This window comes from Ornithodoros turicata, chromosome 3 (genome assembly GCF_037126465.1).
Source record: "Ornithodoros turicata isolate Travis chromosome 3, ASM3712646v1, whole genome shotgun sequence".
Lineage (NCBI taxonomy): Eukaryota > Metazoa > Arthropoda > Arachnida > Ixodida > Argasidae > Ornithodoros > Ornithodoros turicata.
The window spans coordinates 43380488-43401354 of record NC_088203.1 but is presented as its reverse complement, the minus strand read 5'-3'; the positions used below and the strand labels follow the sequence as shown (position 1 = coordinate 43401354).

The window sequence follows — 20867 nt, the reverse complement described above, 5'->3', positions numbered from 1 at the left end:
GCACCGGTGTGTTAAAGATTGCTTTGGCACGTCTAAAGTACCGCGGGTGGTCGAAATTATCAGTAACCCTACCCTGCTGTACGTGCAGCATCTGTTCACACAAATGGGCTAACTTTCGATGCGCGCAAATTTACTCCCAATTAGTATTCAATATGCACTCTGGTACGGTACAAAAACCAGATGATGTATGTGGTGGATGCCTTCTTTGTTGTATACCTTCACACCAAAAACGACGAAGAACAATACATACATTAACAATTTTTAATGCATATTTAGCGCATATTTTTGTGCATAGTTGGATGCATACTTCTGCAGAGTTTACTGCATATTTATGAGCACACCTTTATTGATTATCGATGAGTCGCTGTTCATGTATCACTGAATCTCCCAGCTGAATGTGTGAACACGGTGGCATCCTTTTGCAACAGATAATGGAATAGGCCTTGTCTGGCGGATTTTGTCTCATGGATGTGCACTGGCGAACTACCTCAAGGACACACGTGCTGAAATAATCTTCTAAATCATTCACACTTGAAGCGTCCTGGAACAACTGGTCGCACCAGTGCGACCTACGTGTCCACTTTTTAGTTTCTACTTTACACATAACTCGTAATGATTATTTTCAGATGTCATAATAAGAACCTTTGAGGTCCCGCACAGTCTGCAACGTCCGCCTCAAGAAACAGCGGTTGTAGGCGATAGCACGCTTGCCTCCCCTGGCACTTTCCCCCCTCCCCTCGAAAAAAAATCCTGGGAACGCCTATGGGTAGCCGTGATTCCTGAAACAGCCGACACGTCTCTCCAGTCTGCTTCCCATCCACGCAGCACTGCACTGGGTTCTACATTCAACCGCTCACAGTCGGCTTCAACCGGCGCGAACCCTCTTTGGCGGCATGTTTCGTGCATCCACTAGTTCGGCAGTACGCGGGCCTGCTTTCGCTTTGAGCACTGATACCAAAGGGCTTTCTGGACTAGAAGCATCGTTGGTTTGGTTTCATATCGTCTATACGACGTGGGCCGAACAACGTGAATATCATGTGGGTCACGCTCTATGTTAAACCTAGAAGAAACGCGCATACCCATGCGCGGTACCATTGGGGTCGTCGTAGTGATCTGTGATCCTATTTTAGAACTGGAGTGTACCAAAAACTCCACGGCGCTCGAAAGGTCAGGCCGGACAACGGTTTCGGCAGTTCGAAGTGTCTATATACCGATGCGATTGCCACGAAGTGTATTAATGTCCAGGCGTGAGAGCACGCTGTACGTGAGGCCGAATCGTTTTTACAGGTATTCTTTCTACAGGTATTTTCTTTTATGTGAGTCATCTATCTTGCAGGTACTTCATTGACATGTCGAATACAGTTCACCGACCATACCTGCGGACCACCACAGTCGTCACTTTGTTTCCTATTTTCCATTTCCTACTCTGATAACAAAACCACAAAAACAAAATTGTGTGCAATGAAAAATTGGGGCTGCGTCACGAAGCTGTTTAGCATAACATACTGGGTTGTCGGCTGTACGTGTGCAGAGTACGCGTGGTTTTAAACCAAAATTTTGCAACCCAATTTCATGCCACACTTCCGTGGACAATTTTTGATTTATGCTTACATTTTGCTTTTGCAAAAAATTGAAAAAAAAATCATAAGGCGGAAGCTGGTATGCTCTTGTTCAGGGTGTCGGAGCGAACCGGAACCGAAAACCGAAGAAAACGCTATTTTGGTGCGAACCCGAACGGAATCGAAACCGTATACGTTTTTTTCGCTCAGGAGGAAAACCGAAAAATATATTTAACGGTTTTCGGTTCAAGAAAAAACTTCGCCGGTTTGGACTACGGGTAGGCGAATGAAACAGACGTCGTGTGCTCTAAAGTCATGTCATGGATACTATACGAGGGTTACGGTCACGGTGGAACGTATGTCGGTATACTATGACCCTTATGCGCCCTTTGTAATGGTTTATAGTTCGCGCACGCACACAGACGTCGAGGTACATGTGACTCTCTAGCAATGTGCCGAAGTGTTCGTTTTAATTTGATCCCCCCAAAACTCTCCTCAACTAAACAGCGACCCAAGGGGGCTGCATAACGGCTTCTTTATCGATAATGTCGCGCAACGCGTCCCTTGTTTGAGAGCAGCTAAGTTTAATACATTTACGTATACGGGAGGGCAAGCCCGTGCAAAGTGGCAACTCTTTTGTGGACAGGACACGAAGAAAATAAAACTGAGCCGTCGAGCGCGGTTGTGAATGAAGGTGTTGCTCGATTTGCGTCGTACTCGTGCGGTGGTGCATGCTGGCTAGACAGTAGCAACAGACCTTCAGATGGGACGCAATCGCTCCAACCCAGCAAGAAAGTACTTTACGTATGACATCACAACAAACAAGTCCGTTTGTAGCATGCGTTTCAATAAAGGAGAAAGCCCATTTGAACAGACAGTAACCTACAGGAACCAGGAGCTACCAATTTCACAGCTGTCTATTGATATTAAATACCGTGTATGCGGAATAAACGGGTTTACATTTTGTAACATTGATTTTTTTTATGGGGATGAATATTCCCAGTAGAAGCGGAACCGGTTAAAACCGGTATGAACCGTTATTTTTTTGCTCCGGAGCAGAACCGGTACCGTATCGTTTATGATGTAACCGGAACGAAAACCGGAACGAAAAACGTTTCGGTTCGACACCCTGCTCTTGTTTCCCAAAACGATGTCGGGCAATTGATGGTGTCATTTTGTTCACCTGACAGTGACTTTTCCCGAGTTCATACTGCACAATACCCGTCCCTTTTTTCCATGTACTCGCTCATTCGCCCAGACACCAGGAATGTTTCTTTGCCAGCAGTAATAAAAAGAACAGGAAGGAGTGCCAAGAGACTGATTTTCATAACCGATTTATAAGCCCGAACACACCGCTTCTTTATGCTCTGGTGCCAACCTCCACAACGCACCTGCGCTGAAGCGATGCAAACCAACAACATTTTCTGTCCCTTACGGATGACATCCAAGTGCAGCACCACAGAGTCCTCAACTCTAAATACAACGCTGAACGGCAAGCCCTTCCTCACCCACGCATGATACATCCGATATAACAGCCCGCCGCTCCTCAATGCTGGAGCCATTCCCACAACACCACACCTGCTCTGGGGCGACGCAAAACTAAGAGCGCGTGCGCGCAGAGGTCAGCCCACGTCCCCTGCTTCTTGTCATTCATCCATGTGCAGCTCCGCCCAAGCGACTGAGACCCCGACTCCAAAGCCTGAACATAACCGTGAACTGCAAACTCCTTTCTCCCTCCCACCCACGAGAAACAAGGTCACACATACAACTGAAGCCTTCCCGCCACTACCGTTAAGCTCAGATTATCACAGGGCACGAGAACAGGTACGCTGAAAACGGGGTACCATATTCATGTCTTGTCGTGCATACTTGCAATGCATACTTCTATGAGCAGTTGTATGCACCCACTCACCCACCCACGACTAATGTCAACCCCACACCCTAAACCGCAGATTTCAACTTGAAAATCCCATCGCATGGTCTTCGAATTCAATATCTCATCTTCGCACAAAAGTCAACATCAAACTCAGCATCAAATCAGTGCCCGTCACTTAACATTACTGTCACCATCATATCATTGATCATAATTCAACATAAAATTCAAATTCACATCACAGCTCACATCACAGCATTACCCATCATTCAACATCAAACTCAGCATCGCGTCACCTCATTGAATCATTCAACATCACGTCACATCATTGAATCATTCAACATCAAACATCACATCGCATCATTGCCCATCACTCAACATCACATCATTCTGAGTGATGTGATGGTGAATGATGTCAGTGATGGGCATCATGAGTGAATTTGCCGACCTATGGACGCCACCCATGACAGCAGCCATGTAAATGGCATGTATTACTTTTACACCACCTGAGAGTTGTAAGCTGAAACAGCATTATGCAGCAGGATATAATTCATGCACGGGTTTATATTGCTGCTTTCGACAAGGCAAAAAGAGTGCACCCTCTGATTTGATTTCAAAGAGCTATGCTATGCACTCACTTCTCAGACCTCATTAGCAGGTGCGAACATGTGCCCTGGTGTTTTCTGTACCTGCACTGTGAGCGATCGCATGGCATGTGAAGCTTTCGCGTGCACATTGGTCGGCTACAATGTTCATAAAAAAGCACATGCTAGATTGTAGCAGCATGTGACGGGCTACACAACGCGGCATGATAAGCTCTATTGCATTGCTGCATGACATGGGCGTCTGCGATTCAAAGAAGCCTTCTGGAGAACGCGGAGTCCCACAGAATGGTTTAGAATGTGATCTTGTTTTACATCACTCGTCGTTCCATAATATCGTCGTCGGCGTTACACATCGATAAAACGCAAGTCGCCCCATATCGTTGTACGATGCTGTAAAACACATACAGCGCTCTTTTCCTGTAAAAATAAAACTGTGTCGGCATTTCGTTGCTGAAACAGCTATCGAAACGGCAGTCCATTTCCTCCGGTACTTGCCCCTACTCGGCACCTCCAGTAAAGGGGCTAACGTAGACGCGAGTTCATCAAAACTTTTTGGGCTCGCTACCTTCCGAGCTCTTCGTGCCACGTTGGAAGACAGTCACCAACTGTTCTCAGGGTGACAGAAATTGCTCACAATATGAAGTCGTACTTCTCAAAAGTACAAATTAATGTTATTATACTTTCGTGTCAAATAGAACTACAATATTTTGGGAGAATACAGAATGCCAGACACCTGGTTTCCAATGGCTTAAATTAATTAGGTTTCGTAAGATACGAGATATAGTCCATCTTCAGCGCAGCACGTCATTCAGTCTGATTAACAGAGCCGACACAAAGGGAAGACTTACAGCCAGCATTCCACAGGCGATTAGACATCCCTTGAGCTGAACATCCAGGTTGACGAGAAAGGAGACCGTAATTTGCTCACCAATCCATATCTCGCCTACTGGGAACCCTCCCATTGTTGTCACCTGAATATAATGGTAAATTCAAATGGGTCTGCCATGGTTGTCCACAGTGAAACCTTACTTATGTGCTTTGTAGTTATTAGAAGAGCCTACATTCCATTGCCGCTTTTATTGGGTTTGCAGAACGTCAATTGAAATGCTGTGTCAAACCTCATGTAACATATTGGCACACAAACAAATACTAGCATAGGGATGAAAAGGGAACAAGATAGAAACGGGCCTTGTCGAAATTTCTTTGGTGCTTATTTTGTATTCCCTATTGACTCACGAAGCAATACTGCAGTCTGCTAGCTTTGGGGGGTATTGCCACTGTCACTTGTCACTGGGGACCCAGGATAAAACTCACACAGCAGAGCAGAATCAGTGATATAATTGGAGCTCCTCTCTCACCCTTGACCTTGAGGGGGTTCCCACAAAGAAGCCACCCGCAAAGAGCACTGATACGGCGATTGTCAAGAGGTGTGTGTACATGGCGCTCATGAAAAAATGAATGGCGCTCAGAAATAGCACAGAAATGGCGCTCATGTGACACTTGTGGATTACCATTAGGATATCGTTATTATTGGTGCCTCAAACGTGTTTGTCTGACTTCTTCCACGATTTTCGTTTCCACGGTGGCGCACCTGTAATATGTCCGGAGACGCCTTGCTCAAACAGCTGGTGGACAGAACGGGGCCGAGGACCTTGAACATCGCGTTTCCCCTGGCATCAGTTATGGTGAAAGAAGTACCCCACATGGAGAAATCTTCGGAAATGAAGGCTATTCTTCTTCCGGGAGGGGCTTCAATCTCCATCTCCTAAAACGGAAAAATGGGAACAATGGGAAGAGATCAGAAGAAGAGGACGGCCGGACGCAGTGAAATTCGAGAAGACCAAACGCTCTTCCCTGTTCGGCCTCCTTTCCACATTTCTTGGCCGTGAGCACAAGAAATGCGACAGTGTGGCAATGTGGAAATGTACGTGGCAGTGTGCAATATGGTGTGGGAGCCCCAGGGTGTCGCGACCAGTGACCTCGCAAAGCTGCAGAAACGTACCGAATTTCTGGCCGAGGAAAGTGCCCGCACTTGGATACTAAAGCCAGGAAAGTCCTTGTTCTCTTCCCTGTGGGGACGGTGTAAGCAAAGTGCATGTTGCAGCTCAACGCCGAGTCACCAGGTAAGAGTTGCGTTCTTCAACTTCCGTTATGAGTAACTGTGCTCACACGTTCACATTAGCCAGTAGGAACAGTCATTGCTATTGAGAGCCGTTTTTTTTTCTTCTGTTTTCTATCCTTCAGCCGATTCCCGCTATGGGAAGAGTCAAAGTAAATGTCAGCCTCAGTTTTGTACATTACTGCTCATGCACTGGAGGCCAAAAGCATGCAGCATCGCGTATATCCCATCGCGAGGAGATATTTTATGTTTTTGATAGATCACAGAGTAGCAGAGTCTGGGAAGCATTGCCATTATCGTAAAAATGTCATCTGTGTCCGATAAAGGGTATCCTTGAGAACCATTGCTCAATTTCACTGACTCCGCGGTAAAAGCACACGTAAATCGGGCAACAGCTTGAATCAAAATCAAAACTGTATTGATTCTCGACACTAACTGATGGATATCAATGTCGGTCATTGACATCCGTAAGTACGGCAGAGACGGTGCGTCGGTATCCCACAGCTCAGCAGGTGGCGCTTGCAGAAATCTTGGGAACGACGTGACATTTGGAGTATGCGACCCAAGCGAACATGTTCGAGCCTGCTCGCATTGGTGGCGTGCGGCGTTTTCAAGATATCCTGCGTATCAACATGCCCCCGTGTTTGTCTGATGTCTGCGTTCTTGTTTCACAGTGAGTATATTTTACGTTATTTGGACAATTCTGTCGTGTATGCGGCGACATTCCCCCTCAATATGCGATGTTTCTTAATATTACGTTAGACAGCGGATCTGAAATTGTCATTTGTCACGTTAATTGTAGCTTCGCGATAAGAGCAGGTGTATCAGCAGCACTTATGCAACATCTTAAGTACGCTGTTTACAACCAAAACAAAAAATGCGCATTCTACGTGAAGACGTGTTATAAGCTGTTTACCTGTCCAAGGCAACCACAAAAGCACCCTTTGATTCCACTCTGAAGTCGAAGAGGGCGGTGGAAGGCCATCACGCATCCGTCCTGTTGTGACATCGACATAGTGAAGGGTCTGTTTGCAGATCCAAAACAATGGTCGCATGATGAGATGTTCACTGCATTAAAAAATAAAAAAAGTACATGTGGAAAACATTTGGCGGGTAAGTGTTTTGGAGGAGTCCAGGACAACCCATTCTACGGCACGGCTAGATCACACGTCCATAATGCAACACATGCGGATGATTTTCCATGTGTTTACGCAGAAGAGTCGTAAATGAGGTCCTACGCGCTCTTCAATCAGTACATGTGGTACATTGCCTCGAGTAAGAAGACGCACCTCGAAAAGGAACTCCAGAACGAGAAAAGTTTTCCGAATACTCCAGGAATGCATATTTCGGGACAAGTTATCCCCTGCATTTGAACTCCGCCGACGAATCTGGCTGGCATACTATGACGCCCAGTAGCCTTGTCGTGTTTCACGCTTGAAAATGTTGCGTGTTGCGTGTTGAAATGTTGCGAATGATATACTTAGAATACACTTGCATACTCCTCAGGGAAACACCTAAGCTATTCACATTAACGGTGATTCGGCTTCCCCCAGGCATTTTCTCCTATGCGACATACTCAATTGGAGGTCTACATTATATGCTGGCGAGTGAACCACATACTTAACATTGGACAAGAACAAATTCAGCACTGGCAAGGTGCCCATTAAAAACGACAAGTCACACATAGAGCAGAAGAGAATCACTCTGGCATGGCAGTGTACCATAGCCATGAGACAAGCTTTCCCCCTTTCTTTATCTTTAATAAACATATCCCCCCCCCCATGAGACAAGCTGCACTAACTTAGCCCACACGACAGCAAAGGAAGCACGAATGTCCACGCTTGAGGCGAACGCCTTCGCCGTGCTAGGACGAGCAACGGACATCCCTGTAGAGTGTCGCTCATCGCTATCTCAAAAGTACGGCAGAGCAACCCCTTGAACGTACAGGGGATGGACGGCGCGTCGCATCCCGCAGCTCAGCAGGTGCTGCTTGCAGAAATCTTGGGAACGACGTGACCTTTGAAGTATGCGGCCCAAGCGAACATGTTCCTTGCATGCTGCCGTGTTTGTCTGATGTTTGTGTTCTTGTTTCACACCAAGTACCTTTCACGCTTTTTCTACAATTGTGTCATGTGCGGTGCGTAAGAAACGCACACAACTTTGTTTGTAAAATGATGGATGGGCATGGGCAGTTTAGTCTCTATCCATTGCCGATGGTGATGGAAGGAATGAAGTAATGAGCCCCTTCACAATAATGTTCGAAGTCATGTTGTTCCAAATAGGTCGAGAGAGCTTTTAGGGTGGAGCGTTGGTCGGCTGGATTTGGGCAGGGACCAAGCAATTTTGAGAGGGGGTGAGAGTGTCCACCTGACTAAGGGACGCGGAGAATGCGGTTCGGGAGGGAGAGTGCGGTTCAAGATGCCAGGAGCACCTCAGTTGCAAATACAAAGTGGAATCTCAACTGGGGTACAGCGGAACCACTTGGCCAGCAAAGTGGATCAACATGGAACCGGTTTGAAGGCAAAGTAGTTTGAAATAGAACAGCTTTGTGGTCAGAGTGTGTCCACTAATACCCAAAACGCACTGATACAGGATCCACAGGATCCAATCGTTATTAGGCAGCGATTGTGATCGTTCTCAAGTGCGGACAAAGCGAGTCTCGGCGACAGAGATCAACAACGCAGACACGTGTTCCCCGTTCGCGAACATGATTACACACTTCGAGGAGGGTTGGCGCAGGCGCAGTGGCTTCCTTTAACTTCTTCGTTTTCTCGCTACTCGCACTGCCGGTTCCGGGTTGGCAAGATGGCGGCTATGACAGCGGCCCGACAAACATCGACAAACGCCGAAACAGATGAAATCGCATTTGTATTAATGTGAATTTCTTTAAAGTAGACATCCTGGACCAGTGTTTTCTTTTAATTTGAAACTTCTGGAAGTATTGTGCAAAGCGTCCACCAGACGGCTGCAAATGAAAACGAAGATCACGAACGTGAAGTGCGGACGGTACGGCGTGCCCAGCAGGATTGCGCCGACCAGGATTACCGACCGATCCAGATTGTCTGTGACAGTGCGTTTTGGGTATTAGACGTCCGAATGCGTTTAGCCAGAATCGTTGTGGGTTAAACTGAAACCACTTGGATATCATAATGCACTGAAGTGGGACCCCTTGAAAGTTGCTTAGTTGAAAGTGGCTTAGACGGGGCCATTTGGTGTCTGACATGAGGAACACTGAAACCATTAGAAAATAAATCAAAGAGATACGGGTGGCTGGACCCTTGATAAAAGTGGGAGCATCGCTGTCTGGTGGCCAAGGCGGCATCCCTAGCGATCGGGGTTCGAAACCGTTATTTTTTGGGTTTTGGTTCATGTTCCGGTTTAAGATTATCGGTTCCGTTCGGGATCAGCGCAACCCAAATAGCGGTTTGAACCGATGTTTATCGGTTCGAACCGGTTTACGTGTGCTGTGGCAATCAGTGTACGGCATGTGAGAATTAGTTATCAGGTTCCTGCGATGGCTTGCACCTTCTTTGTACCTCTTACTCCCTCGCTTCTACAATTCATAGGTACAAAGAACCATGCAGTTCACAGCAGATAATTTTTTACTGGACCAAAAAGTGTTGGGAAATTGCGTACAGCTAGCATACCATTCAATAGCTCACTTGTAAAAGGCTATCGTCAGTTTCTAAAGAAAAAAAAAAGAAAGAAAGCGGTTACGTGGTAGATTGGCGTATCCCAGTGTCCCATGCGCACGCCGATACGTTGTTCCCCGTTGAAAAGAGGGAGCCGCACCTCTGTTTCCTTCCTCCATGATCTGGGTCCGGACCACACGCCAACCTCTTTCCCCTCGTTGCTTGCGGATGTTATCTTCACACTACGACGCTAAATGAATGCAAGTAGCCCAGGCAACAATGCGAAGTGTAGCTGTCGTGTAGCACACCTTTCTCTATCTCTCTCTTTTCGTTTAACACTCTGAGCCACAAAAATGTACAGGGATGTCGTGAACCTTTTGGAGGTGAGGCTGTAGGAGGTGCATGGACTCTTCACTTCTAGGTTTGTCAATTTGTCCGCTCTATGAATTCGGCGGAGATTCCGAGCGATGTAGGGAGCTGCTGGGCGGAAGTCGAGTGGGCATTTTTACCGTCTGGCGAATCGGTTACCGCTTAATATTTTTTCGGTTCAGTTCTGGTTCGTTCAATTGGACAGAAAAAAATGTTTACGGTTCGGGTTCGGTTCGGCAAAAATAACGATTTTTTGCGGTTTTCGGTTACGGTTCAGTTACGGTTTCGACCGCTGCTAGCGATAGCAGAAAAAGGAAGGCAATCCGTGTCTTTTGAACTTAGTGATGGGCGATAGTCATCCGAACACTATCGATAGTACTCTCGGTGATTGGCATGAGTACTCGTTTGACGATAGAGAATTTTGTTCAACATTATCGATAGTTTCAGTTATCGACAATAAGCTGAACACAGAAAATGTAGAAGCCAAAATATAGAGGACATTGCTCCCAGTTGTATTATGAATCTAACCAAACGCATTTATTTTTGTTGCACAATAGATATTTTTAAATAATTTCGCAACGCTCGCATAAAAAACACACGATTACATAAAACAGAGGAGTTTGTTTTGTTTTTGTTCTGCTGAGAAGTGGTGTCCGGACAAAAAACGTTGTTGAATTGAAGGTGCGATCAGAATAGTCGGCGCCTGATACATGTAACTGGAATATAATATTTTGTTTCGAAACGAACAGTCGGAAACATTGGAAAATGAAATTAACCGGAAGTTGTAGCGGGCTGCGCGCTCCTGGCTGAAACCAGGTAACAGTACGTGTGCGACCGACGTCACTGGAGTCGGTTATGAATTCAGGCTGTCCGTCACAAAATGCGGTGTTCCGACTCGCAATATGCTGCCGAACAGTCGCTAGAACATCTGTGTTCATGTTTAGGTGGTATCAGATTGCAATCAGCCCCGGCAATGCCATTGACGTCATCGGAAGACGTGAAACAGGGAAGGGCAGTTTCAACAGGAATGTGGCAGTTGCGAATTCGATGTTTTTCCTGCTTTACGAAAAAAAGACAATTTTTTATTTTGCGACAGTTTTTGTTTTTGAAGTTTTCCTCTTGGATGGCATCTCCAAATGGGTATCACATTAGCTTTATCGTTCCACGTTCTGCGCGTACGCCACCATTAAACCAACAAAGCAGAAAACGTAAAAAAGAGATGTCGTGGATTGTTGTGCACTATGCGTGCGGTTGATATTATTTAGAGCAACCGCATATGCTACCAAACTAGTTATGTAAGTTATGTTAGGTACTTTATGTTACTGTCCCAGTAATACGGGTTTGCGACAATTAAGGGCCACTAACTCCTCCTCAGAAATGCCAACTTTATAGCAGTGTACGTAGATATGTACTCCGATATTTCATATTTCATGAACTTCATATTTCATTTCTTACGATCATGTTCCTTTTTTTTTATCATCCTTTGATCATCCCTAGTTGATCATCCTTTTTTTTTTTCTCCCCGAGACGTAACCATCAATAACGAGCGACAGGCGACCGTCAAGCAGCATAAAAAAAAAAGCAAAAAGGAATCCAAAAGGTTTTGTTTCCGAATTATATATGTTCAACATTTAAATTGAACAATAGTTAGCATGAGCGAAACGCGAACTCAGACGGTGTTGTTTTAAGAGAATTTTAAATTTAGAGTGAACAAACTATTCATAATGGAAGATGGATTTCTCATTTCAGACTTCTCATGTTAAACTATTGATAGTTTACATGAGCAAAAACGAATTCAGAAGGCTTCGTTCTCAAAATAAACATGCTAAAATTTTCAATTCGCGGAGAGCGAAAATTGATAGTTTACTGGAGCGAAACGCCAGTTCCGAAGGTTTCACCTAGAAAAGAAACACGCTGAAATAATAAATTAGGAGTAAATAAAGTTCGAATAATATGCAGGAGCAAAGTGGGAATTCAGAAACTTTCGTTCTCAAAAGAAACCAGCTCACATTTTAAATTTGGAGTGAGGAAAGTCTTGATAGTTTGCAGGGGCGAAACTAAGATTTATTTTAAGATTGGGCAAACCCTTGGTAGTTTGCAGGAGCGAAACACCAATTGAGTAGGTTTCGTTTTCAAAAGAAATAAACTGAATTTTTAAACTGAGTGAATAAAATATAGATAGTTGGCAGGGAGGAGCGAAGCGCCAGTTGAGGTCGTCTGCTGGTTGGCTTGGTTTAACTTGGCAACTTCAAGCTCGGTGAAGTGCCCATACAGGATGTCTTTTTCGATACAGATTTTTCATAAAAAACTATAAGGGATCTAGAGATCCTGTTTTCACTTTTATCATCTCTGGGCCGGTGGACGTTTTTGGCCATCTATTGCTCAACCGTGGAATGACGAATTACCTAAAAATCGTTCATTAACTTTTTAATTATAAAAGCTACGAAGTTGTCCCAATGAGAACATCTGTTCTTTTCGGTCACCTGATATCGTAGCCGTTTTCAGAACAAAAATCCGTTCGGTAGATCGTCCGCCAAAAATTCGTGAAGGAACACTTTTTTTTTCTTTATTTTCTTCATTGCGCATCTTCGGAGACTAGTCTTTCACCTCCAATTTGAGAGGGTGAAGGAGCACTCCAGTGCCGCCTCATGCGTCGAAGATGAGCCTTAACTTGCGGAAACAAAACAAAAAACACGTATCGGGTGACGTTATCGGAACTGCCCTGTGCATAAGTTTCGGAGTTCGTTTCGGAGTTCGTTTGCGGAGTGCATAAGTTTCATTTGGGGCGACATTCAACATTCCACCGCCCACGGCTTACAAAGCACAAATCGGAGAACATCGGACTGCATGCATTTGCAATGGGTCACTGTATGAGGTTAATTTTGAGCCATCATCAGCGCAGCACCGCAGTGGTCTTCCGATCTTCTTCGTTTCAGTCTAAATCTGGTCGAGGTCTGGGCGCTGCGTCACACACCAAAATTTAAGTTGAGTTGACTTCACTAACACTGAGTGGCAGTTTTTGGTCGAGTGAATAGTCTTACATTTGGTTTTTCTGTATTCCCAATAATGTTGAAACTATTTCAACTTTTTTTTATTGTATTTTAGCCCCAATATGCCTGGGTAGGTGCGCCTGCCCTCTGATCTGGGTCCTGTCATGGCACCCTTGAGGAAGTAAACCCTCGTCAGAGAAACGGTTTAGCACAGAAGGCAGCGTAGCTTGTTTTACTGTTCCTTAACTTATTGTGTATGTGTAGCTGTGAACGTGCATCAGCATTTTCTTGGGCGCGCAAGTTTCGTGCTCGCAGTCAGGACATTAGTACTCGATTTCTCTTATCGTTGATATAGTAGCACATAGCATTTAATCTTAAAGGAGCAGTCTAGAGGCGTCGGTTTTGGTCGGTATGGAATGTTAGGCGCCCTAAAATGGATTTCCTACAATTAGTACAGCCGTAGCGAAATTGGGACGCCTGCAATAGCCCCCCGACTTTCCCGTGCGCGAAACACCCTCCTTCGCCTTCACCGATAGACACGTGATGAGCGCCGCCACGCGCATCACCATGTGACGTGAGTGATAGGGACGCTCCTCATTGGACCTGGGATCACATGATCGAGGTCAGCAACACCGCGCAGGGCGGAGTATCTGCTTTTTTTTTATTCCATGTTAGCGCCGCGAAGCAACTGAGACTATGAGCGGCGTACAGATGTTGACAGATGGAGAGAGGACAGCAGGAAGGAGTGGGGGAGAGGAGAGCTAGTATGCGTCCTGGGCCGACGGGAGCGTCTGCAACCGCTTCGGAGACGCTACCCGTCCTCCGGCTGCGTAGTGTCCGAAACGGATGATTCGAAGGCTGTCACCAACACAACCTCGATTTTTTGGGAACGCTGACACCACGAGAAGAACGATTGGCGCAGACGAATCTTACTGTGGGTTGTACGACGATACCCCAGTGTTTCCCGACAGTGTGCGGCCTGGCTGACCGTTTTCACTGCACAGTTAGTTCAGTGGCTAACAGGTGGCGCCACAATAGCGCCGCCATTGCTTACTTTCTGCTAGTATGAGTTTTATGAGCAGCGAGTGCGCCCTGTGCCTTTTTCTGGTGCAGTACTGTTACTGTGTACTGTGCTGTCGCACCAGGGAGGTCTTCAGCGACACCAGCGGGACGTGACAACTGATGGGGACGTGCGTGTACGTATGTACGTGGGCGTGTCGGCGCATACATGGCCATGCCGACCGAGCAGGGGAATATCTGTTCCTGTTCAATCGTTGGCGTACGACAAAAACGCTCGGCGGTGATTAATAATCGCTCTAGCTGACGTATCGACTGCATATTCGAACGTCTGTATCAGACCTTGTATCCTGACGTTGAATTAAAGCGAGCGTCTTGCCTGGCTGATTCGGCGGATCCTTGTGCAAGCGACAGTCAGGCGGTGCTTTTCTTATTCACACAATCCTGAACTCCGCGCTGGTGAGCTATACGGTCACAGACTTCGTTCATGTAGGTAGGTACGCGACAGATCAAACACACTTCGCCAGAACTCGGAATGAGCGAGTACGTCGGAGAAACTCCCTACAGCAAACGCCTCGGAATAATCTCGCTTTGAACGGCTCACTGGCCCGTCCATCGCTCCACTGTTGTATACAGCGGAGCGACAACAAGAGAAGCCACGGATATTACTGTTGTGACCGCAATCTTATTTTGTCGGGATGCACACATGCTTTGTTCTTAGAAAACATGCTATAAACCAGGTAATGAATATCAGTCACAAAGAAACAGCTCGCAATGTTCGTAGCAGACGGTGGTTCTACCAACGTCACACGAGTGGGTGTGGGGTGCAGTTGGAGCGCTCCGACCTGTTACCACGGGCAGCGATTGTGCAAAGTAATTGCGCCGCACATACTGCTTTACAAGATGACAGCAGATTTTGGCCGTATTGGATGCCACTTGGATGCCGCTTTAAAACAGAGCGAAAGCTAGATGCTAGCTGAATGAAAATAATTTAGGACGATGCATTTTAGGACGAACAGCGCATGCAGCTGACCTTTACCTGGACAGTAATAGCCAAAACAGTTTCGCTGTGGCAGATGCTTCCAGCACCCAGGAACTCCCTGTACGAAAAACACTATGCAGTGTATGGGACCTGTGGTAGTGTGATTTCTCGTGGTGCTCGTATTGGTTTAGTTTTTTTTGGAAAATAGCCCCCTCTTACTTTTGGTAGCTTTAAAAGTTGGTTTGCAACCCCGGAAGCCTTTGTGGTTCTCCTGAGGCGAAATAGGTCTTGCTGGGCGAATCATGCTCCCGGGATCGGTTGCGGGAACACAATACAAAGCGCTCACATGTTGGGTGATGTTGTAGTTATAAAACTAATCAGTCGTGCCAAACGTTGCCTGCAGCTTACAAGCATGATCAACACCACTAACGCATGCAAAGACATGAATCCGACGTCCGTGGACCCCTCCGTGGTTGAGTGAGAACCTGGACTAACCTCACTTACTATAACAAGCAAACTAGGGAATTCCATTGATAGCTCTAAAGTATAGCGAATAACAGAGTGATTCTCACTGGTGCGTGCGCGAATTTGGGCTCCCCGAAGAGTCTTGTTCCTAAATTTCTAATTTTCCAAAGACGTGCCTCTGTGACTCAGTTCTTATGTTGGCATTTGGTACGCGTTGCTCCTAGACCATAATTACCTTAACTATTAACATATATTCCAAAGCGTAAATATTGTACCATTGCACCCGCGTGTAGTGACTCACCTACATTTAGACGAAAGAGGTCGTGTTTCCAATAGTCCTTCACGATGAACCTGGGTTTGCGAACAAGTGCACTCGATAAGGGCAGCATTGCTACATTGTTAAGGGAAAAGAAAAACAAGAATAAGTGGAGCGTAGCTCATTTTACTCTCTTCTGCTCGTCTTTCCACGTAATACTCTGCACCTTGCCCGGAAAGCGATCCACTACACGTCAGAAAGCGTTGAAGATAGTGAGGAACATCCACCCACATTTTACACTTTTATTCTCGCAAATACTTCAGTAAAACTTATTACCCTAACTTATTTCTCTCGGAATTTGCTAGTCTCCGCTTCCGAAAGTTTATTTAGAAACTGCGTTGTGCAAAAGAGCATTAAACTTGGTTATTTTAGTATTAAACGTAGTTGCAAATGCGACATCATTTCTTTTAAAGCAAATTTTCCGAACGGATTAATCTTTTTGTCTCAAACTAAAATTATGACTTCAGTGTACAAACTAACTCTAAAATAGACATGGATCTTCTCCAGTATATGTTTAAAGCCAAGTGATTGTCGAGCCGCAACAACAATGCTCTCGCGGAATGTATGGCATGGCTAATGTGCGCTGGCTGTTTGTTTATAGCCGCTGGACATCACAAAGCCGGCACACCGATGTCTGCGATGCCGCCAAAGCTGGCCGACGCCGAAGGCGGTCGCCAAGACCAAGCAGGGCGAGCTGGCGTCGGTGCATGTTTCCCGCGGCGCATCAGCCCTAACAACACTCCGCCGGATATGTCCGCCGGACGTACAAATTAGATCCGAACGTCCATATCCCGAAATGGATGTATGTCGGATATTTGTGGGAGATCCATAGGTGGACGTCCGTGCACATGCGCACATCAAGGGAATAACCCTGGCCGACCGATAATATCTGCCATCAACGCACCAACTGAAAACATATCCCTTCTAGTTGACCACTGCGTAAAACACATTCCGTTGTTTCTTCCATCGTATATTAAACACACCAATGATTCCCTGTTCAGAATTAACTCGTTAAAGCACCAACCTATGAATTTTAGTAACACGACTCTCGTCACCATGGACGTTGCATTACTCTACACTAACATATCGCATGAGGAAAGTCTGAGCGCCGTCGAATCTTACCTGTCTTCCTTCCCTTCTGAGATCCTTCATACTTCCGTCATTATTGACCTTCTTCAACTCGTTCTCCAATATAATAACTTTGCTTTTAATAACAAGCATTTTGGCCAAGTACAAGGTGCAGCTATGGGATCACATGTATCCCCGATCTTTGCAAATATTTTTATAGGACAAATCGAACAGAAAGCACTGGACTATTTCCCGACGAAACCTCTAGTTTTCTTGTATACATGGACATTTTTGTTATTTGGTCTAGCGATGAAGTTTCACTGCGCTCGTTTTTTGAAGTGTTGACTCTATTCACAATACAACTTGTAACTATTCTAACCTCGATAAATTTCATCGACGCTAATATATCTATACAATCGAGCAAACTTATCACCGACCTCTACAAGAAACCAACCGATCAATGTCAATACCTACACTTCCAAAGCTGCCACCCAAACTTCCAAAAAAGGAGCATATACAGTATGGCCATTTTACACGCCTTTTCGCATATGCTCTAACGAGACCCGACCCGACAGACCCGAAGTCTGTGCCAGTATCCCCGGTCTCCAGAGGAAGAACGATGTGCCTGTGGCAGTAGCCCGCCAGCTCGCGCTCGAACATCTCAGTTCGGCCTATCCGCCGAGCAGCGCCATCTATGCTGATGGGTCGGTAGCGAATGAATCAGCAGCAGCGGCTTTCTAAGTCTTGCAGGAAACTCGCAACACCTTGCCCTCCGACATCCGTACACTGTGTCATCCACGGATGCGGAGCTGCTCGGTCTGCTCGCCGCTCTGCGGCATATCACCGGGTCTGTGCCTGATGCGTGGGTCGTCCTTACAGACAGCAAGGGGTCTTTGGTACTCCTGTGAGCATACCACCCGAGCGTCGTGAGTTTTGCATTCCGAAACTAGACCGTCACAGCAGTGCAGCGCTGGGGATTGTACTACAGTACGTTTCCCAGCCAATATTTCAACAAGAAACGATGTGAGGTTAACAACCACCATGTATGTAATATCCCGTGCTGCGTTCTGGACAAAAATTGTTCCATAAAGAACGGTCCGGGAAAGGACATACTCGCATGGCAGAAAGAGATCGTTCTGTAGAATCACAGCCGTTGTTTTAGCCGTGTATCGGTTTCGTATGATTTATATCAAGCACCGCCGCAGAAAGTGTCTTTTAGTGAACGACTGCGGTGCTTTGCCTCTCAAATATGGACACACCGAAGCAGCCCAAATACGTTGTGAGCGTGATCTAATTGCTTCACGCAATTAGAACACGCTCGTTAGGACAGTTAATCAGGTAGTGATGTAAGCTTAATCAATTAAGTTACTTAAAAGTGGTAACACCTCCTTGAGACACAAGATTTACCTCTTTTTGAAGTACAGCCCTTCTATGTTTGTTTGTTTCTTCCTTCATTTGTTCTGATTATTTGCAGGGGCGGTTGTGCCAAACTGAATGTCCTTCTCGAGTACTCACATGCTTTTGCTGAATACAACTGCAGCGTGAACAAAGCTGCTTAGGAACGGGGGCCTGCTATCCAGTGCTGACTTTGTCATGCTTGTTATGTGGAGCACGTTCGAAAAAATGCAGCTGCACATCTGAAACTCCAATGAGTATCATCGTCATCTAAAAGAGAGCGTCGTAGCACCGTTGTGAGACCAGACACGCTTTCTGAATATGTTCTATGGCACCTTCCGCAGTTTGCACAATTTTGTTCAGCATCGAAGTCTCTCATAGGAACCACTTTGCATTAACTGTGACTCCCATCTTACATTTTGATGTGCAAGGGCCCTCTTGCACTACACACGTATGGTCTGCAACAGGATAATTGCAGCAGGACGATTTGGAGCTTGAAACAGTTGTGATTTTGTCATTTTGGCCCTCGTGTACCCCGTCTGTGAAACGTAAATAAAAAAATCTAACACGATATGCTTTTGTAAAGAAGATCACTGATGGTGAGTAAAGAGAATATACAAGTTCAAGTTTATTCAACATTTTATATCGTACATTATATTATTCAACATTTTATATCATACATTATATCATTCAACATTTTATATCAAGTTTATACAACATCAAGTTTATTCAAGTTATTTCTTGCACTTATGCGTTTCAGGATACAATGAACGTGCAGGGAGGTCACAAAAGACTACATTTATTGTTTTATGACCTTGCTACAATGACAATATATATTTTAGGAATGACAATGGACAGGTACTCTCTCTAAATTTGTAGCACTCAATTTTAGGTTAGAATGAGCAGTGAATAGCAACTTCCCTCCTGGTATTTTCTTATATATGATGAATTTTGAATTTAATGTGATCAAATATGTGCTAATATAATAATATATATAAGAATATAATATGTGATAAATGAATGTGATCAACAGTAGATGTAAACAACACCAGTAGCCAGAGAAGTGCATTCTCAAGAAATAATTTTCTTATAGCATATACGTGCATGCCCTATTAACTGAAACAATTATCACAGTTCTCACGGTTTTAATTTCTGAGAGTGTACTGTAGAGACGGCTTAGATCTACAACAGTTAATACAAGGTATTATATACTGTGAATACATTTAAAAATCCCATGTGACACATACTTTCTTGAGGTGCTGTGGTAATCAAAGTTTGTGGGCATTACGCAGGTTCTGCACCCATTTCTTGAGTATGTCGAGGCAGCTGTGAAGTAACCTGCATTGATGATGATTATTCCAATTTTTATGGTGCATCGACAACACAGGAAATAATACATCAGAACATTGGTTTGGGTGCAACCAGTTAAAGATGAATATGTTGTTTAATAAATGCATTGGACAAATGTTAATACATCAGTTTACAACATGGTTTACAATCCCTGTATCTTCTAAAAATTAAAAAAGATGAAAAACCATTCTAAAAAGAATATGGGGAACTCTTCTAAAAAGAATTATAATCTCTAATTATTATATTGCTGGGTGAAGGAGCCTAGAGTATAAGGTGTGTTTCTGATGTGAACATCTAAGAAAATATGCAAAACTGAGAGAGGCTAACCACAGTGCGTGCACTGAGGTTGTTCCTTCCTGTAAAGTAGAAACCAGTGGATGAGGAACGTGATACTTACCTGTACACCCAGCCGTATCACACTACACAGATTATTCACTGGGTAGCCCTCATGACGAAACCTGTATTGAGAGACCACTTTTGCCTTAAAAACTGCTTCAAATAGCACGACACGCTACAAATTATTACTATCGTAACAAGCTGACGATACAGCTCAGACACAAAGGCATTATTCAAGTCGCGCCACACCACCGTTACGTAGGATTCTTTGTCACAAATCAAACCAAGGCACAAAACAATACCAATACATGAAAAAAGGTGACAATCGTGGTCTCATTATGACGTAATACCGAACTTGTGCGTGAAGGTAATTCAAAGAAATGAATGTGGCACTTGCTTCCGCAGAGAACACCGTGTACCATGCTAGCAATGCATGCAAAAAAGCGCTCGAGTGCTCGCACATATATTGATGACAACACTACCTTTGTAGTGTAACGTGTTCTTTCAAGCATATTATGCACTCAAACTGTATTTGCCGCCGAGTAAAATGCAAGTGTGCTCGATTGAACGTCGGAAGAGCGATCAAGCAACCTGCATCCAGTGCTCGTTTTGGGCAAAAAAACACTTCATAATGGTCAACTAAATATACAGAATGAACGCCTATTTATTCCTCGATAAAGAGTGACTCACCTGTATAAATTTAGGCCCTGTAACCTTGCCAGTACGGTTGGTACGACCGTAATTGCAAGAAGTTACCATGATCGCTGCGGCGACTGTTGTGGGTACCGTAA

The 20867-nt window shown here is 45.1% G+C and overlaps 1 protein-coding gene across 6 annotated transcripts in view; it reads right to left on the bottom strand.

Annotated features, from left to right (window-relative positions):
- LOC135386953 (phospholipid scramblase 2-like) overlaps window positions 1-20867 on the bottom strand; it is a 124262-nt gene that overhangs the window by 78407 nt on the left and 24988 nt on the right. For 3 of the 6 annotated variants that reach the window (XM_064616423.1, XM_064616422.1, XM_064616425.1), the window contains 4 exons: window positions 15913-16002; window positions 7073-7224; window positions 5629-5802; window positions 4886-5008 (listed from right to left, as the gene is read on the bottom strand). In XM_064616423.1, the coding sequence (XP_064472493.1) occupies window positions 4886-5008; window positions 5629-5802; window positions 7073-7224; window positions 15913-16002 (539 nt within the window). The remainder of the gene's footprint in view (window positions 1-4885; window positions 5009-5628; window positions 5803-7072; window positions 7225-15912; window positions 16003-20867) is intronic. The other 3 variants (XM_064616424.1, XM_064616427.1, XM_064616426.1) reach the window with 2 other exon arrangements.